This window comes from Lepidochelys kempii, chromosome 3 (assembly GCF_965140285.1).
Source record: "Lepidochelys kempii isolate rLepKem1 chromosome 3, rLepKem1.hap1, whole genome shotgun sequence".
Taxonomy (NCBI): domain Eukaryota; kingdom Metazoa; phylum Chordata; order Testudines; family Cheloniidae; genus Lepidochelys; species Lepidochelys kempii.
This window is the reverse complement of record NC_136382.1, coordinates 19,354,039-19,381,629: the sequence shown is the minus strand read 5'-3', so window position 1 is coordinate 19,381,629 and position 27,591 is coordinate 19,354,039. Positions and strand designations below refer to the sequence as shown.

Genomic DNA, 27,591 nt, shown 5'->3' with positions numbered 1-27,591 from the left:
TACCCTGCTGGGCCCCTTTATGATTCTTTTAGGGAATCCCATCTTTAGGAGGAAAAGATGAAAATAGGAACTCCAAAAGAAAGAAGCAAGGGAAAGCTCAGATCATTTTTCATTGCCAGAACTGCAGTGTACAATTCATTGGCAGGCATTATTACCTGGTGAAAAAATTTGTTTTGCAACTGATCCTGAGTTCTCATAAATCATTAATGCCTGGCTAAGCACAGTATGAGCATTACAAATATACTGAGAATAAGGATGCATTCTGATATAACCTTGTATCCACTACTAATGCCTGCTAGTTATGTAGTAATACAAAGGGGGTCTCAACAAGGAAGATCAATGAATCAATGGAGCTTCCTGACTTCCTCCTTTCTTCCTTCTCTTCTCCCTGCCTTGTCTCACTTTGATTCAGAAACTGAGCTACATAACAGAAAGGACTGTTCAGGGCAGTTTAATGGGTCAGAAGGGAGAGGGGGGAATTATAGCCTCAAAATTGCAATGGCAGAATAGAAGCCTTTCTGCTGCTTCTCAGGGATTGTTCAGGTTTATATTGTTACGAGCCAAATTGAACCATTGCTGCAGACCTATGTTTTGTGATTTGCATCCCTTAATGAATGCGTGCAGTATACTGCACAGGCAAATCCTGCTTGCAAACAATGTAAACAGAGTGCCTAAGAGCTACAGGGTTGGGTGTAATTAATGAGTGCCAAGTAATCAGGCTTTACATGATGTATTGTGTAGGGTCTCAGGCACTTAAAAACAACCATCCCAAACATGAGGAACAGCCCCTCTGTAGCCTCCGCTGTAGCCTATGAGGAGGTGTAGTGGTTGAATTCTGAATCCTATTATGATGGAGTTTTTGGCCATGGTCATGGATCCAGTGACTCCCATCCCCGTTGTCTTTAATCTATCCACGGCTGTATGCGTTGCTGCCAGTTCCCACACACCTTCCATCCCAGCATGTTCAGAACGGTATTAAGTGCCACCCACCCGCTCAGTCTGAAGCAGCGGCAAAGGTCCATCTGCATGCTTGCTCTACCTGCAGCTCCCTTATCTTTCAACATCATAATGCTTGACTCAGGGGATTAAGTTGTGTTGGATTGCCTGACCCTTTGCACAAGGGTAAGCTTTTTTCTATCTGACTGTATTGAAGGAAAAGATGTACCAAACTCAAAGGATCCATCTCCTTTCCCATTACCTGGATCTCTTATATGTGGAAGATTCTGAATGGCTAGGGTATGTAGATATGGCTGGGGAAAGGAAGGAGGATTGACTAGGGGATTAAGAGAGGCAGAAGTGTACAGAAAGGAGGAAAGGAAATTGGGTGGGGAAATTTGAAAAAGAGATACAGAAAACAAAGGATGAAATATATAGAAGAAGAGACCAAATCAGAAAACATGTTTGAAGGAGAAAATGAGGTATACAGGTAGAAAATTGGTCTGAGGAAAATCCAGTTACTGAAAATGAGAGGAAAAGATGGGCCAAGATTGAGAAGATCTAGAAAAATGTGGTGTACATCTGACGAGAAAAGGGAAATTAAAAATAACAAAACCCCAACATGTTTAACTAAAAATAGCATCTAAAGATGTTCTTGTGGAACCAAAGACCTTGGTCACTTAGGCCCTATTCAGACAAAACACACATTGGTGCCCCTGGATTTTCAGCAGGGCTTTTGACTGAACAAGGCCTACAGGGTTCAGGCCCAACTCAGACTTTGGCCCATGTTCTAGAGTCCATCATCAAATGTTTGCCAGAGACAAAAGCATAAAACTTCTCTAGATAAGAGGGAACACTTTCATCCCCATTTAAGTTTTGCGTTTGCTTGAGCAGTAGTATTATGTTTTAGTTCAAAAGAACGTGTTAAAAATAGTCCATGATGTAGCACCCACAGGACAGAGTGGTATATTTTCCTCTATTATAGATCCGACACAAGCCTACTGTTATTTCAGTGCCCTCTCTAATGATCTGCTTGCTCTCTGGAGGATGCTGACCCATTTCAGCACATAGTAATTAGCCTTTCAGACACTACTGTGTTTCCATTAAATAGATATAAATGTGCAAGGTGACATTTATTTTCTTAATCCTGAAAAATGTTCACCACAGATGTTGGGGTTTGGCTGGATTTCAGTTTGCTTTTTAATGTAACAGTTGAATAAAAAAGTTTGCATGTTTTTTTCTTGCTGTTGGATAATTGAGGCTTCTCTGAAATGACACTTGCTTGATGAGTTTCATTTTGGCGGTAGAAGAAACATGATTACAGCATAAGATTATTTGGTCCTGATTCTCTCTTACGCTAAGACCCCTTTATATCACTCTGCAATACAGTGGCCATAAATACAATTACACCCCCTTTAAGACGCCTTTACACTGTAAAGGGGGTTTACATGTTAATGAGAATTGGACTCTTTAGATGTAAAACTCTATCTGAAAATGTATGTGTACATGGTTTTATGATGTTTGAGGAAATGAGGATGTTGACCTATTGCAAATATATATGTGCGTGTGTTTGTGTATGCGCACATGTGTGTGTGTATATGTGTGTGTGTTTGTGTGTGTGTGTCTCTCTCTCTCTCTATATATATATATATATGTACACAATGTGCATATATAGATATATGTATATATAAAACACATTAATATTAAAGTCAGTTTTATCATCTTGATCACTGTCTTCAACCCCACCACACACCCTCAACTTAACTGTATGTTATTCGTCCTGCTAATTATTCTGGTCTCCAGCGTTAGTGAAAGACTTTCACCTAAATGATCCAACAGGCGTATAGAACATCTAGGTTGCTTAATAGTTCACATTCACATATGAAGACATGTGGCATGCTGTTATTTCATTCTCTCAGTACCGAGAGGCTGTGTGAGAGGAGGCATCATGCGAGGTAGGTGCTTACTGCAGGACAGAAATACTTTCAGAGGTTATTTTTGTCATTGTGAATCTCCTGTGATGTGCGAAAGTCAATGGTTGCTGTAAATGAAGCTGTCAAAGGCTACAGATTAAAAATACTGAAATGGTGAAAATCTTCTGCGTGTAAAAAAATTGGAAATAGTAAAAAAGCCAATAATTTACTCTCTCTGTGTGATTTTTTTAATCATAAGAATGCTGTTAAGATAATCTTTTAACATATTCCATTGTCACCTATGTTTAAAGGTATTTTAAGAGCTGCATTGATAATCCTGTTAAACTTTAATACAATGTAGTATAACATAATACTTATAATTAATACTATTGTATTTTGTTGACTGAGAAGTTTCACACATTCTTGGTATGTTTGAGTTTAGGATATGCTGTTTTTGCAGGGTTTGGTTTTATTCTTTTGACACATATCCAGTTCATATTACATCAAAATGCCATGTTTTTACTTAGTATTATTCCAAAACATTCAAAAGATATTTGCATTTGGAGAAAAATTATGTAGTTCTCACATTCTCTTATAACAAATTATATTTAACTTTTCTGTGATAATGTGTTATCTATGTGTCTGATTTTCTGACGCTCAAATTTTTAAATTTTTGTTTTTAACCCTTACGAGTTTAGGATTTTTTTAAATTATTTAGACCTACTGGTTCCTGCTTATTTTTTTTAATATGAAGTTTGTTTATTATTTCTTTGACTGTCAGTGTTGAGCCAGTCTTGCCAACAAACAATATCAAGTGTTTCCTATTTCTCTACTTCTTTACAAGAAAAAAAATAAATAAAAACTCTTAATGGGAACCCTGGCACTGTCTGTCTTCTCTGTTCTGCAGAAATGTTGAAGGAGTTGAACCAGCAACGCAGAGCGAAAGAGTTTACAGACCTGAAAATTATTGTTGAAGGCAAAGAGTTTGAAGTCCACCAAAATGTTCTAGCTTCCTGCAGCTTGTATTTCAAGGACCTGATTAAAAGGTTTGCCTTCCTTCCAGCTGTGATCTGGTCTGTTCTTTTGTAGGGCGCATTTGTGTCGCTTTTTTCTTCCCCTCTCTTGCAGGTTTATGAAGATTGAATCTCCTGTCACAGAGCCAGTAGCCATTCTTTCCACCACCTTTGAATGTATTTTCAAACTGAGACTCAGATCCATTTGTTACACATCTGACTTGTACAGTGTAATTATTTCTGATCAGTAATGGCCTATTTTGGCTGAAGAAAGTGTTCCATCACTAAGAATTCAAAGCTTAAAACAGAACTATTAGTAGTGATCCAGACCACACGATAGAACTATTGCTATCAGTATTCTAAAGGGATTCCATTACATATTACAAAACTTTATCCTTCAGGCTACAGTAAGCCATAAGCTTTCCTGTGAATGATGCTGAAACGTCATACCAATAAAGTATTTAGACAATATTAACCCCTTCAGCCCTGAAATCTTTGTCACATGCTATGTCACATGTGGCACTTAGGAGAAAGGGGGGTTAATATTTATAAAAAAATATTATTTGGGGCCTTTTAAAGGCAAAAAGTCAATTGACAAATTTTCATAGGAAAAATTGGAAAGACAATGTTAGATAAAAATATAACTCAGTCTGCATGTTAGACTACGAGGAGTTTTTCTTAAGCAAACACTGCTTTAGCTTAGAGTAAATGTAATATGTACATTTCTAAACCTCATGTCTCTGCCTTTGCATTTCCCCCCTCTCAGTTTCTAGCAGATTGATTCTAAACAGTGCATGATAATCTTTTTTTTCCATTACATTGATTTTTCAATTTGTATGCTTCATATACTCGATAGGAATAAATTGGTACTTTCATATTATTAGTAAGTCAGAGTAGCAAGAAGGGAGGGTAAAAAAACCACCACCAGGATAACTTTCATTTTTCTCTCAATCATCAGCAAATTAATGCAGCTGCTGATTTTGCCTTGCAGTATTTTCCTAAGCAGACTGAGCCTGGACTGTGCTAAAAAATGGAATTACAGAACATTTTGCTTGCTTTCAAATTCTGTATTTAAATTTTGCCAACTAACACAATAGTGACGGTATTTTATTTCAGGATGGCATATTGGCTGGTATCTCCTTTTCAATGTATTATGTCCTTTTGCACAAAGCTGTTTTTCTAATTGTGCATATATATTACAGTACTATGATCTAATTGTGCTTGACTGCCTTATCAATTATTCATAAAAGATATGTTGGCCTGGTAGCTTGTTATTTTCCCTCTGTAAACCTAATGATTGCTAGCTCTAGCTATGATAGATCTCTTTTCCGTCCTTTTTCTCCTGTCTGCTCATTATCACTTGCTAGTTAAGGCTACAGTATATGCCTCTCACAGAGATAAGGTATGCCGTCTACAGGGAAAGGAGATCTTAGGCATCATTTATAGAAACCCAGTAATTGACTGGCCAAGGAGTGTCATTTGGATTTGACTGTGAAGACATTAGTTCATCTACAAAAGTCATCAGGCACCATCTATTTCTAGCGAGAATCTGGGGAGGATTGTAATTTAGTTGTCGAATGGAGATGAACCATAGACTGAATGCTGATTTATCAGAGCAATCGTTTAAAAAAAAAAAGACTTAAATGCAGTTCTCCTCTGAAAAGTGACTCTGCGAAAGTGGAATCCTGGAGTTCCACACTTGTCTCTCTGACTCACCTCAGACTCACTCAGTTTCCAACTGAAAAAGGTGGGGGTTTATTGCCCCTGAACTGCAGGCTCTGAAAACTCAAACCGGGAATTTGAAAGTCAACTTGTGTTCTTTTCCTTCTCACACATTGGCAGCAGTAGTAAAGAGTTCTCAGGTCAAATTCTGACCTCAGTTAGACCAGTTCAGCCCCAATATATGGCCTCACTTTCACTCATGTAACCTTGATGAATGCTTATGGGGCTACTACACAGGTGTATCCAAGGCAACAATACTTCTATTACTGGTGATGACATTTGAATAGGGAGGAACCCAGCTTGATGGCAGGTTGAGTTTTCAGGCTGTCTGGTGGGGAAAATAGGAAAAAATAAATGTTCACCTGCTGAGTGTGCATATTTGTGCTAGTGTCTTAGACAGACCTTAAACCTGGGGCTCTGAGGTACCATTTTAAAGACTCACTTTTCAGGGAACTACACTGGAAAGCCCAATCCTTCGAGTGACCCCATGGAAGTTAATGGGAGTTGAGGACACTTAACTTGCAAGAGGCAATCAGCACCTTGTGGGAGCATGCCCTTAGTAATATAAAATCATGATAGTTCACAATGGTAGTATATTTATAAATATAGCATGTTTAGAATGTTCTTTTGATAATGGTCACATGTTGCTAACAGCTCCTTTGAGGAAAGATGAATCGCAGATCACACTTAAAGTTTAATGTGATTTATATTGCACTCTTTCTATTATCATAAAAATAAAAACATACACAGTTGGATTTAGTGGCTGAAGAATAAGTAAATATCTTTGTATTTCCTAAATATTTATATAAAGGACACTGAGTTCAGTGGTACAATAGATATAAGATCTGATTCCACTCCAGCTGAAGTCAACAAGAATTTGGTCCCTGACTTCAGTGGGAACAGTATCATCCCCATAAAGATGCTCTAGGTATGTGTCTGCATGTCCCCATGTGTATACATGTTTGCAAAATACCTTTCAGTGTACTTGCATCATATGTCCTGTACTATGGACAAACTACTGTCCTAACACATCTGATTATCTGCCTCTGATACCACTGGGTGTTGTGGGTGAGTATCTGAAGATATCTAAAATAGCAAATGATGCCCCAAATGAGTAAAAAGGGAATGTTAGAAAATAATTAAGGCCTATTACAACAATGTCTTTAAAGGATAAATTCAACATTCAGACTCAGTGTACCGCATTGTAATGAAAAAGACACAGTCAGATTTGACTGACCCAAAACTGAATATACATTTTAAAACAAACATTAATTTATTTATATACCATTAAAATATTTATATTTTCAAATAAAAACATATTGTTCGCCTGATCCTAGAAGATCTGTTGTTTATTAAAAATGGCTTGGTCCTGTCCGGTGCTGAGCCCTCTAGCCCCCCTCCACCAAAGCACTTAAGTACATGAGTAGTCCCATTGACAATGTACTTACAATTAAACACATGCTTATATGCTTGATTGGGCCAAAGCCAGAGTGCACCGGACCAAGCCCAAGTTGTGCTTTCAGCCCATATTAAAAAGAAAAAGACTCCTATGCTGAACAACCCAACAATAACAAGTCAATGAATTGGGCTTCTTCACTGTCTGACATTCTTGCCCCATCCTGCTGCTATACCTATATGGTTCATTCCTGCAAACAGGCAGCATATTGAAATGTGTCTGCTCCAGGTTTCTTGTACCCTCCATGCTCACAAGAATGAAGCAGACAGGCAAAGCAGAAGGATTGGGTGAGATGTATGTGCCCTCAAACAAAGCACAGTTGGCAGGCCTAATTATATTGCTAGCATTCTTATGTCCCTTTACTTTGTAGCTTTCTTAAACATCAAATTCTTGGAACAGACTTACTACTCTTTATGTTAAATTTGTAAGGATTTTTTTTCTTGGTGACTCTTTTGGTTAATGTTTAGAACTTCCCTTGTGAGAGAGATGTATTTCATGACCTGATCTTACACTTGCTCCCAGAGCTGGGGATAAGATAGACAGCATGTTCAGCCCTTGTTGGAGGGAGTCCTCTGGCTAATCAGGTGGCATTACTCAAGATTCAGACTTGGCCAACAGGAGGTTACTGCAGCAGACAACCTTGAGGGGGAGTGAATGTTAAACAAGAGTGAGAGGTGGAGAAACAGGAGGATCCCCTGTAACCTAAATAATATCCACATGTCTTGTATGTGTACATTGGAGTTGGTCCCTAACAGATACCCCAAGCTGAATTCTTTCCAATTATGGAATTGGAGTTGAAATCCAGACCAGAATCTGAATCTGAGTTTTGTGGCTCTGGCTCAACCCGTATGTGTATGCTATATGTGTGTATATGTCAGATACATCTGTGATCATCTCTATATGACTAGATATAGACCAAAATCCAAACAGCCCTCCCTCCAACTTTGCCCCCCCACCCCACCCCATATATTTTTATGGGGGGATAGAGGGCATGATTCAAAATCCAAATCTTAATTTTTCCTTTGGGCTCCATCTCTATAATAGGCCAAACCAAAACCCCATACCCACGCATCCCTCCCCTCCCAATTTTGGCAAGGTTGTCCACATTCCAGAACCAGATTTTGCAGCTCCATTTGTAACTATAATTCCTTGTTTTGATTGTGTGTATGTTTCTTTGTTTTGATTATGTGTGTCTGGAAGAAAGGAATGGAAAATCCCATGATGTGGTATAATGTTTTCAAACTGCATCCTAAGTAGACAAATACAGCTGCCATATAAATGGAATGTCTGATATTTCTAGAGCAAAGTCAACTTCACTGGAGCTTTTTAATTTGATTTTTTTTTCTAAATGTCGAGCCCTGGAATCCTTATCAAATTCACATTGATAGGAAGTTCTTGGCTTAAAATCCCTTTCTAGGCCCAAATACTGACTCTTATAAGCAAACCTCAGAGTTGTATTTCTTTGTGAGGCAGCAGTACAGAGAAGTTCAAGTAGTATTCTGTACCTTTTAACTGTTCAAGATTTGCTTTTAATGATGCTCTTAACTTTGTAGCACCGAGGGCTGGCTAATTCCAGTAGCGTACAGCATAAAATACACACAGCAGGAGATTAGATCACAAAGCCAAGAATTTTGATGGAACATAATCTGGCATAACTCTGGTCCTCTTTCTTTTCCAAAGGAGCAAAGTAACTTTAGTTCACGACCAGATTGTTTTTCCAGGATAGCCTACTTCTTTTCTCTATTGTTTTGTTTTTCTAAAATGGGGTAGCAGGTCCTCTTTTTGTACCTGGGACTTGGGTGCTAAGGCTGGTGAGGTAGAGAAGTTTGGACTATTAGGGCCAAATTCTGCTTTCCCTTGCACCCTTGTAAATTCAGTGTGACTTCATTGAAGTCATGGGAGTTACTCAGGATTTTGTAAAAGAAGGCAGAATTTGGTGCAAGATGGAGAAATCTGCCCCTCTCCATCTGAAACAGTCTGACAAAACTGCAAAAGCTTTCAGGTGTCTGGAAAACAGACTGTCTGGTTTGTATTTACATCATGAGAAGCCAAAAATGAGAAATAGCAGGTGAAAGAAAAATCCACTCTTAGCAACCCCTTCCTGTTTTGCTTCTTATCAAGAGCTTTTGCTTTTAACCCCAGTTGAGAGTCAGGATCATATCTGCAGCTATCTCTTTCAGCTTCCCTGTAAAGATAAAACATTTGTAAAAGTAAATCCCTGCATCTTTTTTTTGAAAGAGGAGGAAAAAGTCTTGAAAATCAGATACGTTTTTCAGGTGCAATCAGAGATGTACTGTACATAGAGGGATATCATCAGTCACTTCTGTTAAACCATTTATGGGGCTGTCATAAATATAAAGGGAAGGGTAAACACCTTTAAAATCCCTCCTGGCCAGAGGAAAAACCCTTTCACCTGTAAAGGGTTAAGAAGCTAGGATAACCTCGCTGGCACCTGACCAAAATGACCTATGAGGAGACAAGATACTTTAAAAGCTGGAGTGTGGGAGAAACAAAGGTTCTCTCTGTCTGTGTGAGGCTTTTGCCAGGAACAGAAAAGGAATGGAGTCTTAGAACTTAGTAAGTAATCTAGCTAGATATGCGCTAGATTCTGTTTTGTTTAAATGGCTGATAAAATAAGCTGTGCTGAATGGAATGTATATTCCTGTTTTTGTGTCTTTTTGTAACTTAAGGGTTTGTCTAGAGGGATTCTTTATGTTTTGAATCTGATTACCCTGTAAGGTATTTACCATCCTGATTTTACAGAGGTGATTCTTTTACTTTTTCTTCAATTAAAATTCTTCTTTTAAGAACCTGATTGCTTTTTCATTATTCTTAAGATCCAAGGGTTTGGGTCTGTGTTCACTTAGGCAAATTGGTGAGGATTTTTATCAAGCCTTCCCCAGGAAAGGGGGTGTAGGGTTTGGGAGGATTTTGGCGGGAAAGATGTTTCCAAGTAGGCTCTTTCCCTGTTATATATTTGTTAGACGCTTGATGGTGGCAGCAATAAAGTCCAAGGGGAAAAGGTAAAATAGTTTGTACCTTGGGGAAGTTTTAACCTAAGCTGGTAAAAATAAGCTTAGGGGGTTTTCTTGCAGGTCCTCACATCTGTACCCTAGAGTTCAGAGTGGGGAAGGAACCTTGACAGGTGCCTATGAAAAAGGGAGGTTTATTGGAAAGTACAAAGTGTACTGTTCCTTTGCTGTGAAGGTGCAAGTAATGCTATAGATGCCTTTCCTCTTAAACAGGTAGCTCATAACTACAGTAGGTTGGGCTTGAAATACTGCCATGGGAAGTAGATTTATGCTCCTATAAGTGGCAGCCTTTTTTGTCATTGCTGTTCTCCTGCCGCTTGTATTTTGTTAAGCGGCAGCAACAGTCACACCCTAATGTCACAGCTGGCCGCTAGGGTTTGATACTATGCAGCTGCCAGGCTCTGAAAAACATGTTTTCACTGAGCAGAAATTCACGTGCTTCAATATAAACGAACTGCAGGTTACAAATATTTAACTGTGCTTCTGAACCAAAGGGCCTAGGAATTGACACAGAGTCCAGAGCGGAAGTTTCAGCATCACTGTATTTAGCCAAGCAAATGCAGCCGTGGATTGGTGGGGTGACAGGCTTGTTCTGGATGCTTGCTCTGCATTGACAGGCAGATAAATTCATTCTATTTTGAAAGACAAAACCTGGCAAGTGAGACAGGGCAGGTCCATTTTGAAGTTCAGGCTATGGCATGGGAATTAAGCATCTGCCTCAGGACAGTTCCAGCTTGCAGAGGTACCAAGCAGAATCACTTAACTTCAGCCTCCTCTCTCTCTTTGGGAGGCAAGGGCTTCTCACTCTCGTAATTTCTAGACAGAACTACAAATCTTATCCAAGAAATGACAGACTAATCACTCCCTTGCCCTCGCTCTGGCTAGACTTATCTGCGAGCCATGCTGCTGTCATGCAGCCGCTCGGAAGACGCTGATTCGCGTGACCTAGCTATATTTACTTGCATCTCAGGGCCCAGTCTGAGCTTGACTGTGTTATGTACTTGCAATTTACAGGCAAAGGGGAAGAGTTATGTTACAAGAGCAAATTAAAGCTAAATGGATCAAAGACAAATAGGCAAAAACTGCACAGGCCAGGGTCCGGAGCCAGGCTCTTCAACGCTGTTGTTTTTGGCCACCTCCAAAAGCTTGTCTTGCCCTAAAACGAAAATAATCAAATATGATGGTTCAGGATGCTATCAGGTAGCTGTACAGGATCAAAGATGACTCTGACCCTGCCTATCCCACCTGTGTTTACAACACTGCAAAAGTACATTATGATGTGGGATTTATTTATTTATTTTTGCCTTTCTTTAACATCTGGTATTGGCCACTGCTGGATTAGGATACTGAATTTATGTTAATGATATGATCAGCTTTTGGCAAATCCTTTGTTCCTGTTGCACTAAACACTGATGGGCAAAATGTGCAGAGCAGTTCTTGAAGGTTTTCTATAGGTAACAAATCCCCAGTACCAATAATAGGAGATACGTGAAAACCACACTACCTGTTACGTGGTATAATATCTTTCACATATATTTTTTTTAAGTGGTACATGCCTCTTCTAAGGGTTTGCCTCTACAGGGACACTCAGAAAAGTGAATTAAGCTAAACCGAATTAAGGCCACTTTAATTTTGAATTAGAGTGCCCACACAAGGATCTAATGCAGTTTAACTAATTCACTTTAAATTCACACATTTAGTTAATTCAGATTAACTCTCCTGAATGTCCCCATGTAGACAAGCCTTAACTATATTACAAAAATGTAACCACAAGACCCTATATCTGAGTGACAAAGAGCTAGCACCTTGCAAAATTCATTTTAATACTTGAAATCCCAATTAGGACCTTGGGGCTACTACCTTAATATAAATACATAATAGTAATAATTAATAAATAAATATTTAATTATTCCCCCAGTGTTGAAAGGGAGCCTTAGATATACCTACATAAACACTTGTGTAAATTTCACCACATCCAGTGAAAGAGATTTATTATTTGTATAATGCCAACTTTGTGCTAAGCTGTTTTATTATTGTGCAGTAAATATGATCAGAAGAGATCAGGTCTGAGTGGGATGAGGGGAACCTTTAGTTTTTCAAGAATTAACTGTTGTCAGTCATTAAATTTATTTTTAATTCTTCTTCCTTCATCTAAAATCCCCAAAGCAAAATTTTTGTTCCACAATATATTTTGCTGTTTTCTGTTCAAAGGAGGCTTTTGCAAGTATGTTGGTGCCCAGACTCTTAATACTGTGGCCCAGTTTTTCATTACTCCACAAGTAGATCCTTAGAGGGACTCATTGTCCCCAGTCCCTAGCAAAAGAGTTCAGAGACAGCAAATGTTGCTCTTCCAAGGCCCATTGGCTCATTCTCTTGCCACTTGTTTAAGCTGACCTCTTGAAGATTGTCTATTTTCTTTCTCAAGTCTCAGCAGTGAGGTGCATGTGTATTTCAGTCTGTGATCTCAGCTACTATAGCATTACACCCTTCAACTGATCCTGGCCTTGCTTTTTTGAAGCAGTCTGTAGAGAGCAATTAGATCGTGTTCCATCTTTGAATAGCCTTAAAAGCATATTTGAGATTTGCTTCTTTTGTTTGTTTTTTGTTTTGTTCTGGCCATGTCTCTTGTTAACAAAAGCATTTGTTGTTAATCCTATAGTTTGTCTTGGTCTAAAGTTTGTCTTGGTCTAAAATTATCATTTGTCTGATTTGTGGATGGTGCATTAGGAGAAAATGCCTGATACACAAACAAGTTTACACCCATGGAACTCCACTGACTTTACTGGAGATTGAACAGCTGCAAACTGAGAGCATTTGGCCCTTGGTATGCTAAACCAGCCTTGCCAAATTCTATTCGCCTGGAGCAAGTAATAACATTATCTGCAGCAATGTCATGGTAAAGGGTGGACAAGTAGATTTTGTGCGTGGTCAGGTAAACTTTCATGATGAATTTGCAAGGCTGTGTTCAAACACTAATCTATTGAATCTCTTGATTTTGCTAGTTCTTTACCCTAATCACGCTGTAGCATCATTACAGTACGTGTTTTTCTTGTCTCATGAGACAGATGGACAGTAGCTGAGGCTCCAGATAATATTTATCTCTGAGATAGCGTAAAGAAGGCAGAGATTTGCAAGTTAGTAGATTTTGATACCGATAAAATAATTCCAAAAGAGAAGCCATGCTAGGGTATAATTTATTTTTAAAAAAATCCTATTTAATAGAACATTCACCGCCTTATGGCACGTGTATTGCAATGATGTTTCTCTATAAATGTCTCTTGCTGTCATCATTTACATGACTGATTATCTTGCAGCTGTATAAACTCTAGTAACTCAGTAAATAACGTGTGACCACAGTGTGTACATACATCTTGGGGTCTGTTTTGTGTAAATCCATGTTGTTATGTTTGTGTATCTGTACATTTGTATCTCATGATAAGCCTATAATTATACAGAATTGTAAATCAAGTCCTTAGGCATGAAACATTGCTTTCCATGCAGAGTACAATATCTGTTCTCTACTTAGCTAGAGGTAAGCTACAGATGTCATTAAGCTTCTTTTTTGTTTATCCCAAGATAAACAGACGTGACTTTGAACCATTTAATAACTTTGATGAAAAGTCAAACAGTGGACATTTAGGATGCAGTAATGCTGCACTTTGTTCTTATTTGCCTAGAGTTTCAGTACCTCCAGGATTATGTACCACAGTAAACAAGATATTCCGCCTAAATTGTGTAGACTTGAACAAAAGTTTTTAATGAGCACATAACTAACACTCTTCAGCCTCATGAGAAGCTGCCAATCCCAGTCTAGTGTTCTCGATTTGGTAATCAAAACAATTTGACAGAGATAAAAAGAAGTAGCTGTTCTTGGTTTAACTGCTTCATCTCATATTCTAATCTTGGATTTCCTGTTTCCTTTAGACCCAAACAAAGTGTCCAGGGAATGAAGCAATTTAATTTCTGATTTTTTTTATCCCATTGGCATAGGTAGCAAATGTTTTGCTCTAGTGAAATGAGAACACAAATATTTGCTCTTATGTTAATTATGTCCCTCACTATGAAACCAAAACCATTAAGAACAGAATGTCACAGTACATTTAGGAGGTGGTGTAGAAGCTGGAAGTTCATTAGGTAGCTGGATATAGAAAACAGCAATCCTAAGGGCCGTATACTCGGTCTGTGTGTGCAACTTCCAGCCACATCAATGGCATCAGGGGGGCAATACCATGGCTCTCGGATGCAGGTGTCAACATATGTTGTAAAGAATAGTATGCATGTTCCACTGCCCTCTGGATAGAATCAAAACTGCTCATTAGTTTTTGGGCCACAAGCCCTATTAAGTTAACAGAAATCTCCTTTAGCACAAGCCATAGAGGTATCAAGTACAGGGATATCTGAGTTCACAAAGCTGGGAGGTATTGCTAATTTAGAGAAGGACAGGGATACCCTACAGGAGGATCTGGATGACCTTGTAAACTGGAGTAATAGGAATAGGATGAAATTTAATAGTGAGAAGTGTAAGGTCATGCATTTAGGGATTAATAACAAGAATTTTAGTTATAAGCTAGGGACGCATCAACTAGAAGTAACGGAGGAGGAAAAGGACCTTGGAGTATTGGTTGATCATAGGTTGACTATGAGCTGCCAATGTGATATGGCTGTGAAAAAAGCTAATGTCGTCTTGGGATGCATCAGGAGAGGTATTTCCAGTAGGGATAAGGAGGTTTTAGTACCGTTATATAAGGCACTGGTGAGACCTCACCTGGAATACTGTGTGCAGTTCTGGTCTCCCATGTTTAAGAAGGATGAATTCAAACTGGAACAGGTACAGAGAAGGGCTACTAGGATGATCCGAGGAATGGAAAACTTGTCTTATGAAAGGAGACTCAGGGAGCTTGGCTTGTTTAGCCTAACTAAAAGAAGGTTGAGGGGAGATATGATTGCTCTCTATAAATATATCAGAGGGATAAATACCAGAGAGGGAGAGGAATTATTTAAACTCAGTACCAATGTGGACACAAGAACAAATGGATATAAACTGGCCACTAGGAAATTTAGATTAGAAATTAGACGAAGGTTTCTAACCATCAGAGGAGTGAAGTTTTGGAATAGCCTTCCGAGGGAAGTAGTGGGGGCAAAAGATCTATCTTGCTTTAAGATTAAACTCGATAAGTTTATGGAGGAGATGGTATGATGGGATAACATGGTTTTGGTAATTAAATATTCATGGTAAATAGGCCCAATGGCCTGTGATGGGTTTTTAGATGGGGTAAGATCCAAGTTACCCGGGAAAGAATTTTCTGTAGTATCTGGCTGATGAATCTTGCCCATATGCTCAGGGTTTAGCTGATCGCCATATTTGGGGTCGGGAAGGAATTTTCCTCCAGGGCAGATTGGAAGGCCCTGGAGGTTTTTCGCCTTCCTCTGTAGCATGGGGCATGGGTCACTTGCTGGAGGATTCTCTGCTCCTTGAGGTCTTCAAACTACAATTTGAGGACTTCAATAGCACAGATATAGGTGTGAGGTCTTTTTTAGGAGTGGTGGGTGAAGTTCTGTGGCCTGCATTGTGCAGGAGGTCAGACTAGATGATCATAATGGTCCCTTCTGACCTAAATATCTATGAATCTATGAATCTATTGCCAGTAAATTCCAAGTGGCCAAGATGTGCAGGATAATAATCAATAGGGAAATCAAAGATGCCCACAATAGCTGAATCTATCTGATAGATACCAATTTAATTTTGTTGGTTGCTTAAATTTTGTTTGTTTGTTGCATTGTGATGGGCCCTGGATAGAAACAAAGAAAGAGGCAGACTCTAACTGCTGGGGGGTAGCGCGGAGGAAGATATTCAGATGCACTATACCAAAAATGCCTTTATTTTTAGGGTTAATCTTTTATTTGGTGCCCGTTTTCATAGGGCGACGCTGTGATGTATGACATGCCTTTGAGGTTGCACCTCATGTACTCCTACTGCTTCAGACGTGAAGAGATGTCACTGAAAGGTCTATTAGTCTCCCTGTTCACATACAGCATGCTGAGGCAGTGTGGGAACCAACTGTTCCTAGTCAGAAACATACATTTACATAAAGCATTTTGTATTATTCATGTGCATTCCTTGCAGGCAGCTCCATTTTGAATATTCTGAATTTGTTTTATGCAGTGTTGTTGTAGCCGTGTTGGTCCTAGAATATTAGAGAGGCAAGGTGGGTGAGATTAGTCCAATAAAAAATATTATCTCACCCACCTTGTCTCACTGAATTTGCTTTGACTTTTATTGACTATAGCTTGTAAACCGTGAGAAAACTGGTTTCTACACGGCTCATAGGTAGCTTTTCACATTTGAAGTGAAACTGAGTAAGACTGTAGACAACTCTAAGAGACAATCAGACCATTAGTCAATCAAAACAGTGTTTCAAGCCAGTTAGAAGCAGCAGTATCATTGTCTGTAAATTGATGAAGTGAAATAGGAGAACTCCGTCTATAAGGGTACTTCAGCTGGAGTCTAAATGAAGCTTGGACACTCAAAGCATCTCATTATAAAATTTTTTGTATTGCATCACAGAAGGGTTATGTTAAAAAGAACATCTTGATAAAAATGATGTAATGAAGTTATTTTATATAATACACCAAGTGCATTATCTCATGAATAGAATTTATATATGTGTATATATATATATATGTATTAAACTTTATTCAAGAGATGATGAAGAAAACTTAGTTATGTCTGTACTAAGCATGAAACACTAGTGCTGATGTTCATGTGAGCTGGATCTCAGGAAATGTATTTCAAGGACAAATTAATACCAAGAATTCAGAGGAGGGTGTGTGTGTGTGTGTGTGTGTGTGTGTGTAAAAATTTTCCAGAACACAATCCTGAACATTGCAAGCAAGGATTTTTCCCCCTTCTAATATTAATCCTATTTTACTGGTGTGCATCTCTATTAGCTTCCCTATATAGATTAACTCAATGAAAGGGCCAGTAACTTTGTTCTTTGGGTTCCAGTTTATAACTGAGATGTTCTTTGCTTTAAAAGTCTCCCTGTGCCTATGACCTCTCCAGCTTAAGTTATTACATTGAAAGTTGTAGCTGAGCTAAGTGGACAGAGCATGCCCAAGGACCCTGGCTTTATTTAGGTAGATCCACTTATCCCAAACAGTAAAAAGTTGCTTTGTTTATTTAGTAACTGCACTATCGATGCAGAACTAATATGTGGTTTGCTTATCTCTTCATTAAATTTTGTTTTCACATTATTTAGGTCTACCAATCACCCCACTGGAGGCTATATGATTTGTAAATCTGAAAAAATTCTCTGACAGCTACCATATAGTTAAGCTGCAAAAGAACTCTCTTAGCTTGTTTAAATGTAGACCTAATCTAACCTTTTTGCTGCTTAGCCCAAGATACATCTTTTTAAAGTCCTGTTCTAAATCACTTCCTAATTTTAATGAGTTTTTATATCAGGAATTACCAGCTCTTTACTCGAGCTGTTCCCAGAGATTGCAGCAATGATAAAGTAAGGTCTAAAATTGTTTATTACACATTATTCTTTAGAAGCAAAACTTTTTGCCCCCAGTGGCTGTTAGGAAAGTTATTGATTTTCTGTCACAATGTGAAATGTTTGACCTTTATAATATGAGCAATGATTAGAAGGCCCATAAAATGACATTATTCTATTTAAACTTTAGAGTTCACAGAGCAAACAGCAAAATGTGCCTTGTTTAACTATGTCCATGGACCTAAAACTTACGTTACCCAGCTTCAAGCTAGAATAAAATGCTAAGGAGACAGTCTGTCAGATGTCCAAAATGGATGGTGTATGTGCATGTTCTTATTTATATCTGTAATGAGCTTCCATTAACATGTACTGTGTGTGCATGTGTTTGTGCGCACTTTTTTTACTTACAGCCAAATTCTCCCTAATAGAAGTTTTGCTGTTGACCTCTCTGAGAACAATGTTAGACCGTTAGGGTCTCCTCTTGCACCCACTGAAGTGAGTGACAAAACTCCCATTGATTTCAGTCATGCAGGATCAGACCCCTTGTGCACAAGTGTATATATATGCACATACATTTTTTCACTTGGTCAACTGTGTAAGCACTTACAGCAGGGCTAAATTCTTCTCTTGGTTAGACTTGTGCAACTTTCTGACTTCACTGGGGTTGCACCGGTATAACTGAGAGGAGAATATGGTCCATTTTTGTACATTTATGAAGTCTGCTAGATGCATAGAGGATCTTTATATCCTGCTGCATATAAAATAAGAAACACAGGAACCACTTTAAGAATATCATTATATAATACCTCAGAGTTAGAAAGGAAATACCTAAGAAAAATTCTATTATAAAACCATTTCAGTAAATCAGACTCCAGAATCCTGTTTCAAACCACACTAATGCTCTCTGTGATGTCTCCAGTCATAAGTCTGTTTCCACACACGTTTCTGTTTCTCTGTTTCTTTGAAAACTCACTGTTGATCCCTTAGGACCTGCTTTAGCCAATAATCCATCTGGTTTCCAGGCCAAGTAAATCTACAGAGCCAGGTCATCAGCATGGAAGCCATGCAGGCTTCTTCTTTTACTTTGTTGGCTGAACCAGGCATGTTTTCAGTATGCATCCCAAGTAAGTGATGCCTCTAAAACAGTGGTGGGAAACCTGCGGCCCATCAGGGTAATCCACTGGCGGGCTGCGAGACATTTTGTTTACGTTGACTGTCCACTGGCACAGCCCCCTGCAGCTCCCAGTGGCCACAGTTCGCCGTTCCCGCAGCTCTTATTGGCTGGGCCACTGTCTCTCAGCCCGCCAGCAGATTACCCTGATGGGCCGCAGGTTGCCCACCACTGCTCTAAGCTGTGCCCCTGGTGGGTACATCATTTAAAAACCCCAAGCACCACAACACGCCACTTTCAAAGCATCAGAGGCAGAAACGGACACAATTCAGTTTCCATTTCTGGCTGGTTGTGAAATGTGAATAATCTCTATTGCTCTGTATTATACTTTCCATAAGTGGCTTTTGTGATTCATTGAACACCTTAGCTTTGTTTTGGTATTTAATCAATTGCAGCAGCCATTTATTGCTTGGTGTATTACAAAGGAAAAGAGATTATAACTTAATTATTCTAAAGATGACAGGCTGGAGTCATTGCTTAAATTGGTATTTTCTTTATTCTAATGTCAGTGGCAGGCTACTGGTTTTGCACCATCTGTCCTGTTCACTGCTGCATTCACAGTCGGAAACTGCTCATGATTAGTCACCTGAAGAGCTTTATTACCATGTCCATGTATGCACTCACCCGCACGACATTTGCCAGCACAAATGGAATTAATACCGTAGACAAATATTTGCTTGCTACAGGCCTACCTATCATGCAAGGACTCAATCCTGCCATTACCGAATGCCATAAAATCCCATTTAAATTACTGAGTGCTCTGGCCCAGAATATTAAAGGTATTTAGGTGCAGTAATGCCTAAGTGATTTAGGAGCCTAAATCTCTTTTCCAAAAGGGATTTAGGCACTTACGAGTCTGAATTACATCAATGGTCAATGAGATTTAGACTCCTAAATGCCTAAATCCCTTTTTGAAAATTAAATTTAGGCTCCTAAATCAGTTAGGTGTTGCCCTGCTTAGCACACCAATACCTAAATACCTGTAAAAATGTGAGCATCTATGCCCAAACATTGAATAACATTAACAAGACCTGCCTGATGAACTCATGTCAAAGTGTTATTTGAAGCAATTAATGGTAGAGCAAGAGAACTTTTTACCGCAAGATACATCAGATACCATGGAATCACTTTGATACATAGCATCCGAAGTACCTTGTGGTCAAAGGTTCTCTTGCTCCTCCATTAGGTAGGTTCCCTATCTGTACAGACCTAGAGATTAGGTACAAGGGATTGTGAGAGGGGGACTGTATTTTGGGCTACCTCTCAGGGCTCAACCAATCTTTACTTCTTTATCTCGTCCCAAGAGGAATTGTAGCTTGAGCAAAATGCTGCTTACATGCATGACCGTTCTGAGAGCATATAGCACACCTGTTAAAAAGTCTGGGTTTAGTACAATGTGTGCATGTTGGGCAGTATAAGCAACCTGCTTAACGTACATGCTTGTGTATCTGCTTTTGGACTATGGCATGGCCCACAGGCTATGTCTCCACAAGGGATGACCCAGTGTTTAGGGCACTAGCCACGGACTTGGGAGATGTGGATTTAATTTCCTGCTCTGACACAGATTTCCTGCATGGCCTTGGGCAAGTCATTTAGTTTCTCTGGGAATATCTACACAGTATTTTGGAGTGAGCCTCACAGTCTGGGTCAACAGACAGGCGAGCAGGGCTTGCGTTAGTGCTCTAAAAATAACTGTGTTGTATACACAGTGCTTTCCAAGTTGCAGTTCAGACTGGAGCTCAGGCTCTGAAGCCTCGGGCGAGGGGTGCGGTTCAGAGCCTGAGCTCCAGCCTGAGCTGCATCTTCAACGTGCTGTCTCTACAGCTATTTGTAGAGGGCTAGCACGAGCCTGTTAGCCCAAGTCTGTTGACCTGGTCTGGGAGACATGTGTAGATGTACCCTCTGTAGTTCAGTTCCCCATCTGTAAAATGAGGAGAGTAGTATTTTGCTCCCTGGCCAGGGTGTTGTGAGGCTAAAAAGATTGTGAGGTGCTGAATATTTGTGGTAATTGAGGCCTATAAGTACTTTAACTAGAAATACGAAGCAAATTTAAGACTCCAATCCTGCATAGACTTACGCATGTGCTTAATTTTACTCATTATCAATACCATTGTATTAAATAGGTCTATTCACATACATAAGCTTTTGTAGGGTCAGGACCTAAATATGGCTTATTCTACTACCTGAAGCCATTGTCTAACTCAGAGGTATTAAAAAAAGTGACAGGGCTGCCTCAGATTTAGAGATCCCCCAACTTGCTTTGGGGATTTTTGTATGTGTGTTTGTGGGGAGAGGGGGAGACTATCTGGCCTTGTAGACTTTGTCCTCTGGTTCCAGGGCTAGAAGGGGATATCTGACCATAAGCTTCTTCACAGCATTGGGAACCTTGAACATGTAGGCTCCCAAGCTGTTGTAGAAGTGATTCTTGCTTGTATTTAAAGCTGGCCCTGGCCAGTGGATAGTAACATGACCATTTATTATGAAGAGTTCAGTGGTCTCTATGATGCACATTGGTGCTGGTCATCCAGTGGTTTTCACGAGAACTGTAGCAGTGATGGAGTGAGTGGACTTTGATTGTCTGGTCATTTGGAGAAATTAATGTTTCTGTAAGAAGATGCTGAATGGCTCTAACCACTAAAGGAGTTTATTTTCTTACTTTAACAGATTTTCCCCCCATTCTTGACGTTACCAAATTTATGATCATTTTTGTCTTTCAGGTGTTACCTGTCCTTAGTGTTGCAGCTACACCAGCCAACCATGCATTAGGAACTGGGCCCTTATTTTAATATATTACTATTATTTTTTGTCCCATAGTTTCACAAGCACTAATGCACACTTCAAATGCAGGAGATATTTTGATCCCCAAATTGTTTAGCACTTTATGCAGGAAAAATCGTAGGCCACAGTCATGAAACTTCCTAGAGGATGGCTGCTGGCTTCCTGTGGCAGAGCTGGTTATTGTTTTCCCACCTCCCTCCCTTCTTTGCTCTAACCATTTTGTCTGTCTATCTTGTCTTGTATTCAGTTTTCAAAGCAATGCCATGAGGGGCTTCTTTTTTAGTGCCTACAAGGGAACAATATATTTTTAGAACAAAAACATATATATTGTTACATTAACATTCATTGAGGAGTCAAAAAAGAAACCCCAACAGTTTTTAAAATCTTACTATTATTATGGCTGACAGAAAAGGTCCTTAAATAGATCCCTAAATGCACATGACATTTAAAATATCATTCCATGTACTGGATGAGGATATGCTCTTGAAAAACTAGGTGACCTTTCTCTTGAAATTTAGGAGTGTTTTTGCCTTACTATGTTATATTATGCACAAAAGATGAGATGTTAACTCTGAATGTTAAAATGTATTGTTTCCCTTTGAAAGCTAATCCTGGTCCTCATTCTCATTAATGTTGGCTCATTCTTTTCTTTTTCTTTCTTTCTTTCTTTCTTCCTTTTTTTTTTTTTTGCAACCTTCTTTTGCATGAAAATGCAGAGTAGCAATAAACTGATTTTTTTTTTTTGTAAAACTTGCTTTAAGACTCTTCTCTTCCAGATCCAGTTAAAGTCTTTAAGTTCAGTTATTTTAAAATACAATACTCTTCAATTCCTTAAAAAATATGGAGAAAGTTAATGTATCGATTTTCTAGCCCTCGCTAATTGGTAAACAACAACAAAAGGGGGATAGCGTAATGTCCTGTAAGAATGTCATTGTCTGCTGTTACCAGGTCACCACGAGACAGTAGCAGAGGCGGGGAGAAGCTGGAATTGGCCATGTCAAACCTCACTGCAGAAGTCCTGGAATTACTACTGGAGTTTGTTTATACAGGTTCTTTGATCATAGATTCTGCCAATGCAAAAACTCTTCTGGAGGCTGCCAGCAAGTTCCAGTTTCATACTTTCTGTAAAGTCTGTGTGTCATTTCTAGGTAAGTGTCATCCCCACTCCATCTTGTTAGTTTATAGTCCTTAGGATGTTTTTTTAATCTTGTAGCTCTACTAGGAAATTCAAGATTAAATGTTATTTGAAACAAAATAGAACTTCATTTGTTTGGACTGAGCTCTGAACTTAAAATGTTCCCACTGCTGCAGCACTAAACTGATTTATAGTCAGTAAAGTTGTTTGTGCAGCTGAAGAAAAAAATTCAACTGCATTCTCATCTTGGATAGATTTTTTGTTTTTGGTATCAGTATCCCATTTAATTTGACAAAGGTTGCACTTTATGCAGACACTGAGTGCTAAAATGCACATGCATGTCCCATTCATATGGTCATTACAGTAGATTATAGAAACTATGCCAAACTAGGTGTGTTATAACAATAGGTGAATATGTACTCCCCATTAATTCATAGAAAGGGTCAGGGTCTGCCATTTTCCTGCATCCCTGAAAAACAGATTCTAAGGGTCAGGTGAAATATCCTTGTGGCCACTGAAGTAATAGTTCTGGCACTCTCCAAGGTCTTGTAAATGAGATCCATCTTAACCACAGCAGGTAGAATGGTCACACACTTTTATATTAAGGTTCCATTAATAAATTATTAATAGATATTCTAGCCAATGGTTGTATGTTGATATAGAGTCCCAACAGGAAAATAGGTTACTTATAACCATGCCTTATAACCATCTATAACACCTTGTACTGGTATGCCCCTATCTACCTATAACACATGGTACTCATTTCTGTGACCTGCTTATAAGATCTATTAATGTTTTGTTAACCCTGTATAAACCATTTATAAATGGAATCTTATTAATATAAAGCTTGACCCAGATCTTGTATTGCTTTCAATACACACTATATCAAGACTTTTTTTTACGCCCTTGTTCTCCCCGTCCCTAAAACATATCTCTTAACTCTTCCTCATTGCAACACGTCATTCCTTTGGAACCAAAGTTTACCTCTGTCCCACGTGAACCTGGAGTCAGCTCAAGAGTTTGTCATTGTAAACTGACATCAGGATTACAGAGTCTTGAAGATGAGCATTTAGAAAATGTTATACATTTTCAAAAATCAAACTCCAACCTTGGTTTGGTTCATCACTGTGTTACTACCCAGTGCTATGCTGGCCTAACTGACTGCAGTGGGGCTACACAAGAGTAAAACTGGAGCAGTGCAGTAATGAATCAGGCCATTATTGCAAGCTCCCTCTTTCAATAATTTTTGTTGTCACTTGTTTAAAAATGTAAAATGCTTGCTTTAAAATGAGTGTGCTGTGGTAGTTTGAAAACTGTGTCTCTTAGTTCCGATATGTCCTTTGTGAACCTTGAGTATAGGTTCTTGCACTGATATTACTTTTCTGTAGCTGACCTCCAGCATGAATGAATATATCTTACAGCTTTCAATGACCCCAGCTTTCAATGACTCCAGGATGGGCAGGAATGGTGTCCCTGCCCTCTGTTTGCAAGAAGCTTGGATTGGGTGACAGGGCATGGATCACTTGATGATAACCTGTTTGTTCATTCCCTTTGGGGCACCTGCCATTGGCCACTGTCAGAGGACAGGCTACTGGGCTTGATGGACCTTTGATCTGACCCAGTATGGCCATTCTTTTGTTCTTATGATCAGTAGATGTATTTAAATACAATATCACTAAAGAAAGATTCAGCCAAAAAAACAAAATACATTTATTTTACTAAATCAATGCGAGATTTCCCTTTTCCAATATTTAATATTTGAATTCAGTGAACCATGTTGTGGTATGAACTAGGAGAGTTGGCTATAAGTTTAGTGATATATGGGGAGTCACCAGAGTTTTAGACTTTCATTTGGAGAATTCATACAATTCCTTTGGAGAATGAATTTATAGCTTTGACTGAATTGAGCTTCAGATATAGCAGAGTCTTTGCCATATAAATGTTTAGGAAAAGTATTTTGTTTTGGGCAACGCATGAACCAAGTATATCATAGCACAAAAATAGCTTTTTAAATGTCCCAGTAGGATTCACTGATCTAGATGCTAGTTACCTCCCTCTGAATTTGTCAGACAGGGAAATGGACCCCAGTCAACAATCACATTTCTTAACTGTTCACTCCCATGGCTATCTCTAGCTTTTTTCTCGCTCTTTGTTCTACACTTAGCATTCTGCTTTTGTCAACAGAATGCACAATGCCAACAGTTTCCAGTTATGTTCTGACTGATGCAACAAAGCCTACAAGTTATAGTAGGTTCCAGATGATGGCTGGCTAAATGCTACAACTGGTCAGAAATGTCGTGGAATATCCACAGCACTTCCCCCTCTTCCTCCCGTCTTATGGCTTCATGTTTTTTTTCCCCCAGCAGATCCTTATTCTCTAAAGAATCTAGCAATAAAAGAACCATATTATAGCACATAAGCTCTTCCTTGGTACAGAAACAGGTACCAGTAGTACAGTAATAGATTTTGACAAATCCAAACCGTGTGTCACCAAGGCAAGTGCAACAAGCAAATTAACTGATCTACTGGGCTCTTTTCCTACAATTCTTCAGTGTGTTACTTTGATGCCCTGTTGAATTGAACCTTTGCCATTCCCAGTCAAAGTCTAGCATGGATCACCTTCCCTTCAGCCTTATTTGTGATCCTAGATCTACAATAAAAATTTCAGGTATTAGTTATAGGAGCACCCCAGAGCCTAAGGACGTGTATATCATTGCATATATGGAGCTAGCTAATAGGCATCCTAGCTGAAGTTGGATACAACCAGTTAGCAACTCCCAGTTATCTCAAAGACCTGGGATTTGTAATTATCCCCCAGGAGAAGCCAACTGAATCTGCAGAATTGGAAAATTGCCCTCCCTTTTGGACATAATGGCTTCAAGCACAAAGTATATTTCCTGTGTTGTGTTTGCTAGTGGTTGATGATAACAACGATTAAAGACTTTTCTTACAGTGCCTAGTGCATGAACAAGTATTCTGGTGCATGAACAAAGAGAAAGGATGTGTTTCTTGTTTTGTTTCAATGTTGCAGAGGAATCTGGATTAAAAACAACTCGTAAAAGCCACCCTGGTTTGGTTAGTCTGTGCACCCAGGGAAGAAAAAGGTTTGGGGCATGTGAACCAAACCAGAATTCAGGAGATCTATCAGTATCACATTTGTGGTCTGTGAGGAGAGGGCTTCTTGTCACAGGAGTGAACTAAACAGAGGGATTCTGGGACTTAAGTACAGTCTGGAACAGTAGGCTGATCACAAAGCATGTTGAGTATGGAGGGCCTCCCTTTCCTCAGTCTGAGAGAGATGGTGGGACCTGCTGGGGGTCTGTCTATCAAGGAGGCATCTAGGGAAGAGCAGAATCTCTGATTTGTTCTGAGAGAAGAACAAGCTTCCAAAAGAAGCATGGGAGGAAGCAGTGAGAGGAGCATTTGGGAGCCCTGCAAGAAGAGAGGTCCACCCAGACCCTGCCCAAGAAGGTGTTTTGGATTGTTTTCGTCTACTCCAGATGGGGAATTTTGGGGTCAGCTAGAGAACCAGATCACCCAGCCAGTGAGGAAACTGAGGCACCAGACAGTTTGAAGATGGGAAAGTGAGACCCTCACAAGGGCCTTGTGGTCTTTTGGAGGATAATTTACATCCAGGAAGCTTATAGATATGACCAGACAATATGCCACTAGAGGCTTGTATGAACCAGCAAGAATGGACTCCCATTAACTAAATGGCTCACAGCCTGTAACAGAGAGGTGTGTTTGTGCTGATTTTAGTAAAGCCTAACTCATATGCTTCATCCTCCCTAAATTAAAAAGACAATATTCAACACAAACAGATGGGATCTCACACTAATTATTGAACTCCTGTTACATTGGTACCACAGTTCTGCCAAGTAATCTTTCATGCATACTACCAATCTCTGCCTATATCCCTGCTCAGGCATCTACTCCATCCTCAGATACTTGGGATAAAAGATGGACTTTGCAGCGTGCCTGGAAGGTTAACAAATACAGACTCTGGCAGATCAACATAGGGAATGAATTCCAAAGTCAGAGCATAAGTAGAGAAATCCCTGCCAGCTCAGGTGCCTCCATTGATCTCAGTTGCAACAGTCTGGCAAGGGTTAGAGAGGTGATCTTGTATTTAACCAGGTCTCAGACGATTTAGGAATTCATCAGTCAAAACTGACATCATTAAATTCCACCCAGAAATCTGTTGGAAGCTATCCTGGAGCACTGGTGTAATGTGCTCTCTGCTTAGTAATTGAATAATCTAGGGGTGAAGCCCCATGTAGAGTGCAATTCAAGTCTAGTCTTGAGGTGACAAAGGCATATATAATTGTAGCAAGATCTGCATCAGAAGGAAAATGGTGCACTCTCTTATTCAATCATAGATGGAGCAAAGTGTTCTCCAGCCTTTCTTTGTTGCCTAGGCATCCAGAAGTATCTCAAGATCTAGTTAGACACCTATATGATGAACTATGGATGCAAGTAGTTGGTGAATCCTTTCAATTAAAGATGCTGAGGTAATTTTTGCCAACTGCTTCCCCCAGACTACTAACATTATTTCAGTCTTACCCCAGTTGAACTGCATCCAGCTAGCCTACATCCGAGCTCTTACCGAGTCATTTGTTCCACTGTACCAGCCATGTTAGAATTTATGAAGTGTCATCAGCCTGCTGAATATATTGCAGCCCACATCTCTTCACAAACCTTCTTGATGGCCTTATGTACATATGGGAAAGGATAATGAAATAGAGCCCTTGGCATGCCACAAAAAGGTTTCTCAGGGAAGAGCAGTAACTATGTAACACTACCCTCTGGTCCTTCTGAAAAAGGAAAGACTGGGCCACTCAGAAACATCTGTCTACATCTACAAGGGATTAAAGATAGGTAAAATACCAGGATCAGATCTAGAAAAGTCAGCACAGATATTTGATCATCATCCCCC

The 27,591-nt window shown here is 39.4% G+C and overlaps 1 protein-coding gene across 11 annotated transcripts in view; it reads left to right on the top strand.

The window, feature by feature from the left end:
* KLHL29 (kelch like family member 29) overlaps window positions 1-27,591 on the top strand; it is a 601,388-nt gene that overhangs the window by 497,463 nt on the left and 76,334 nt on the right. For all 11 annotated transcript variants that reach the window (XM_073335871.2, XM_073335864.2, XM_073335869.2 and 8 more), the window contains 2 exons: window positions 3,757-3,895; window positions 22,469-22,668. In XM_073335871.2, the coding sequence (XP_073191972.1) occupies window positions 3,757-3,895; window positions 22,469-22,668 (339 nt within the window). The remainder of the gene's footprint in view (window positions 1-3,756; window positions 3,896-22,468; window positions 22,669-27,591) is intronic.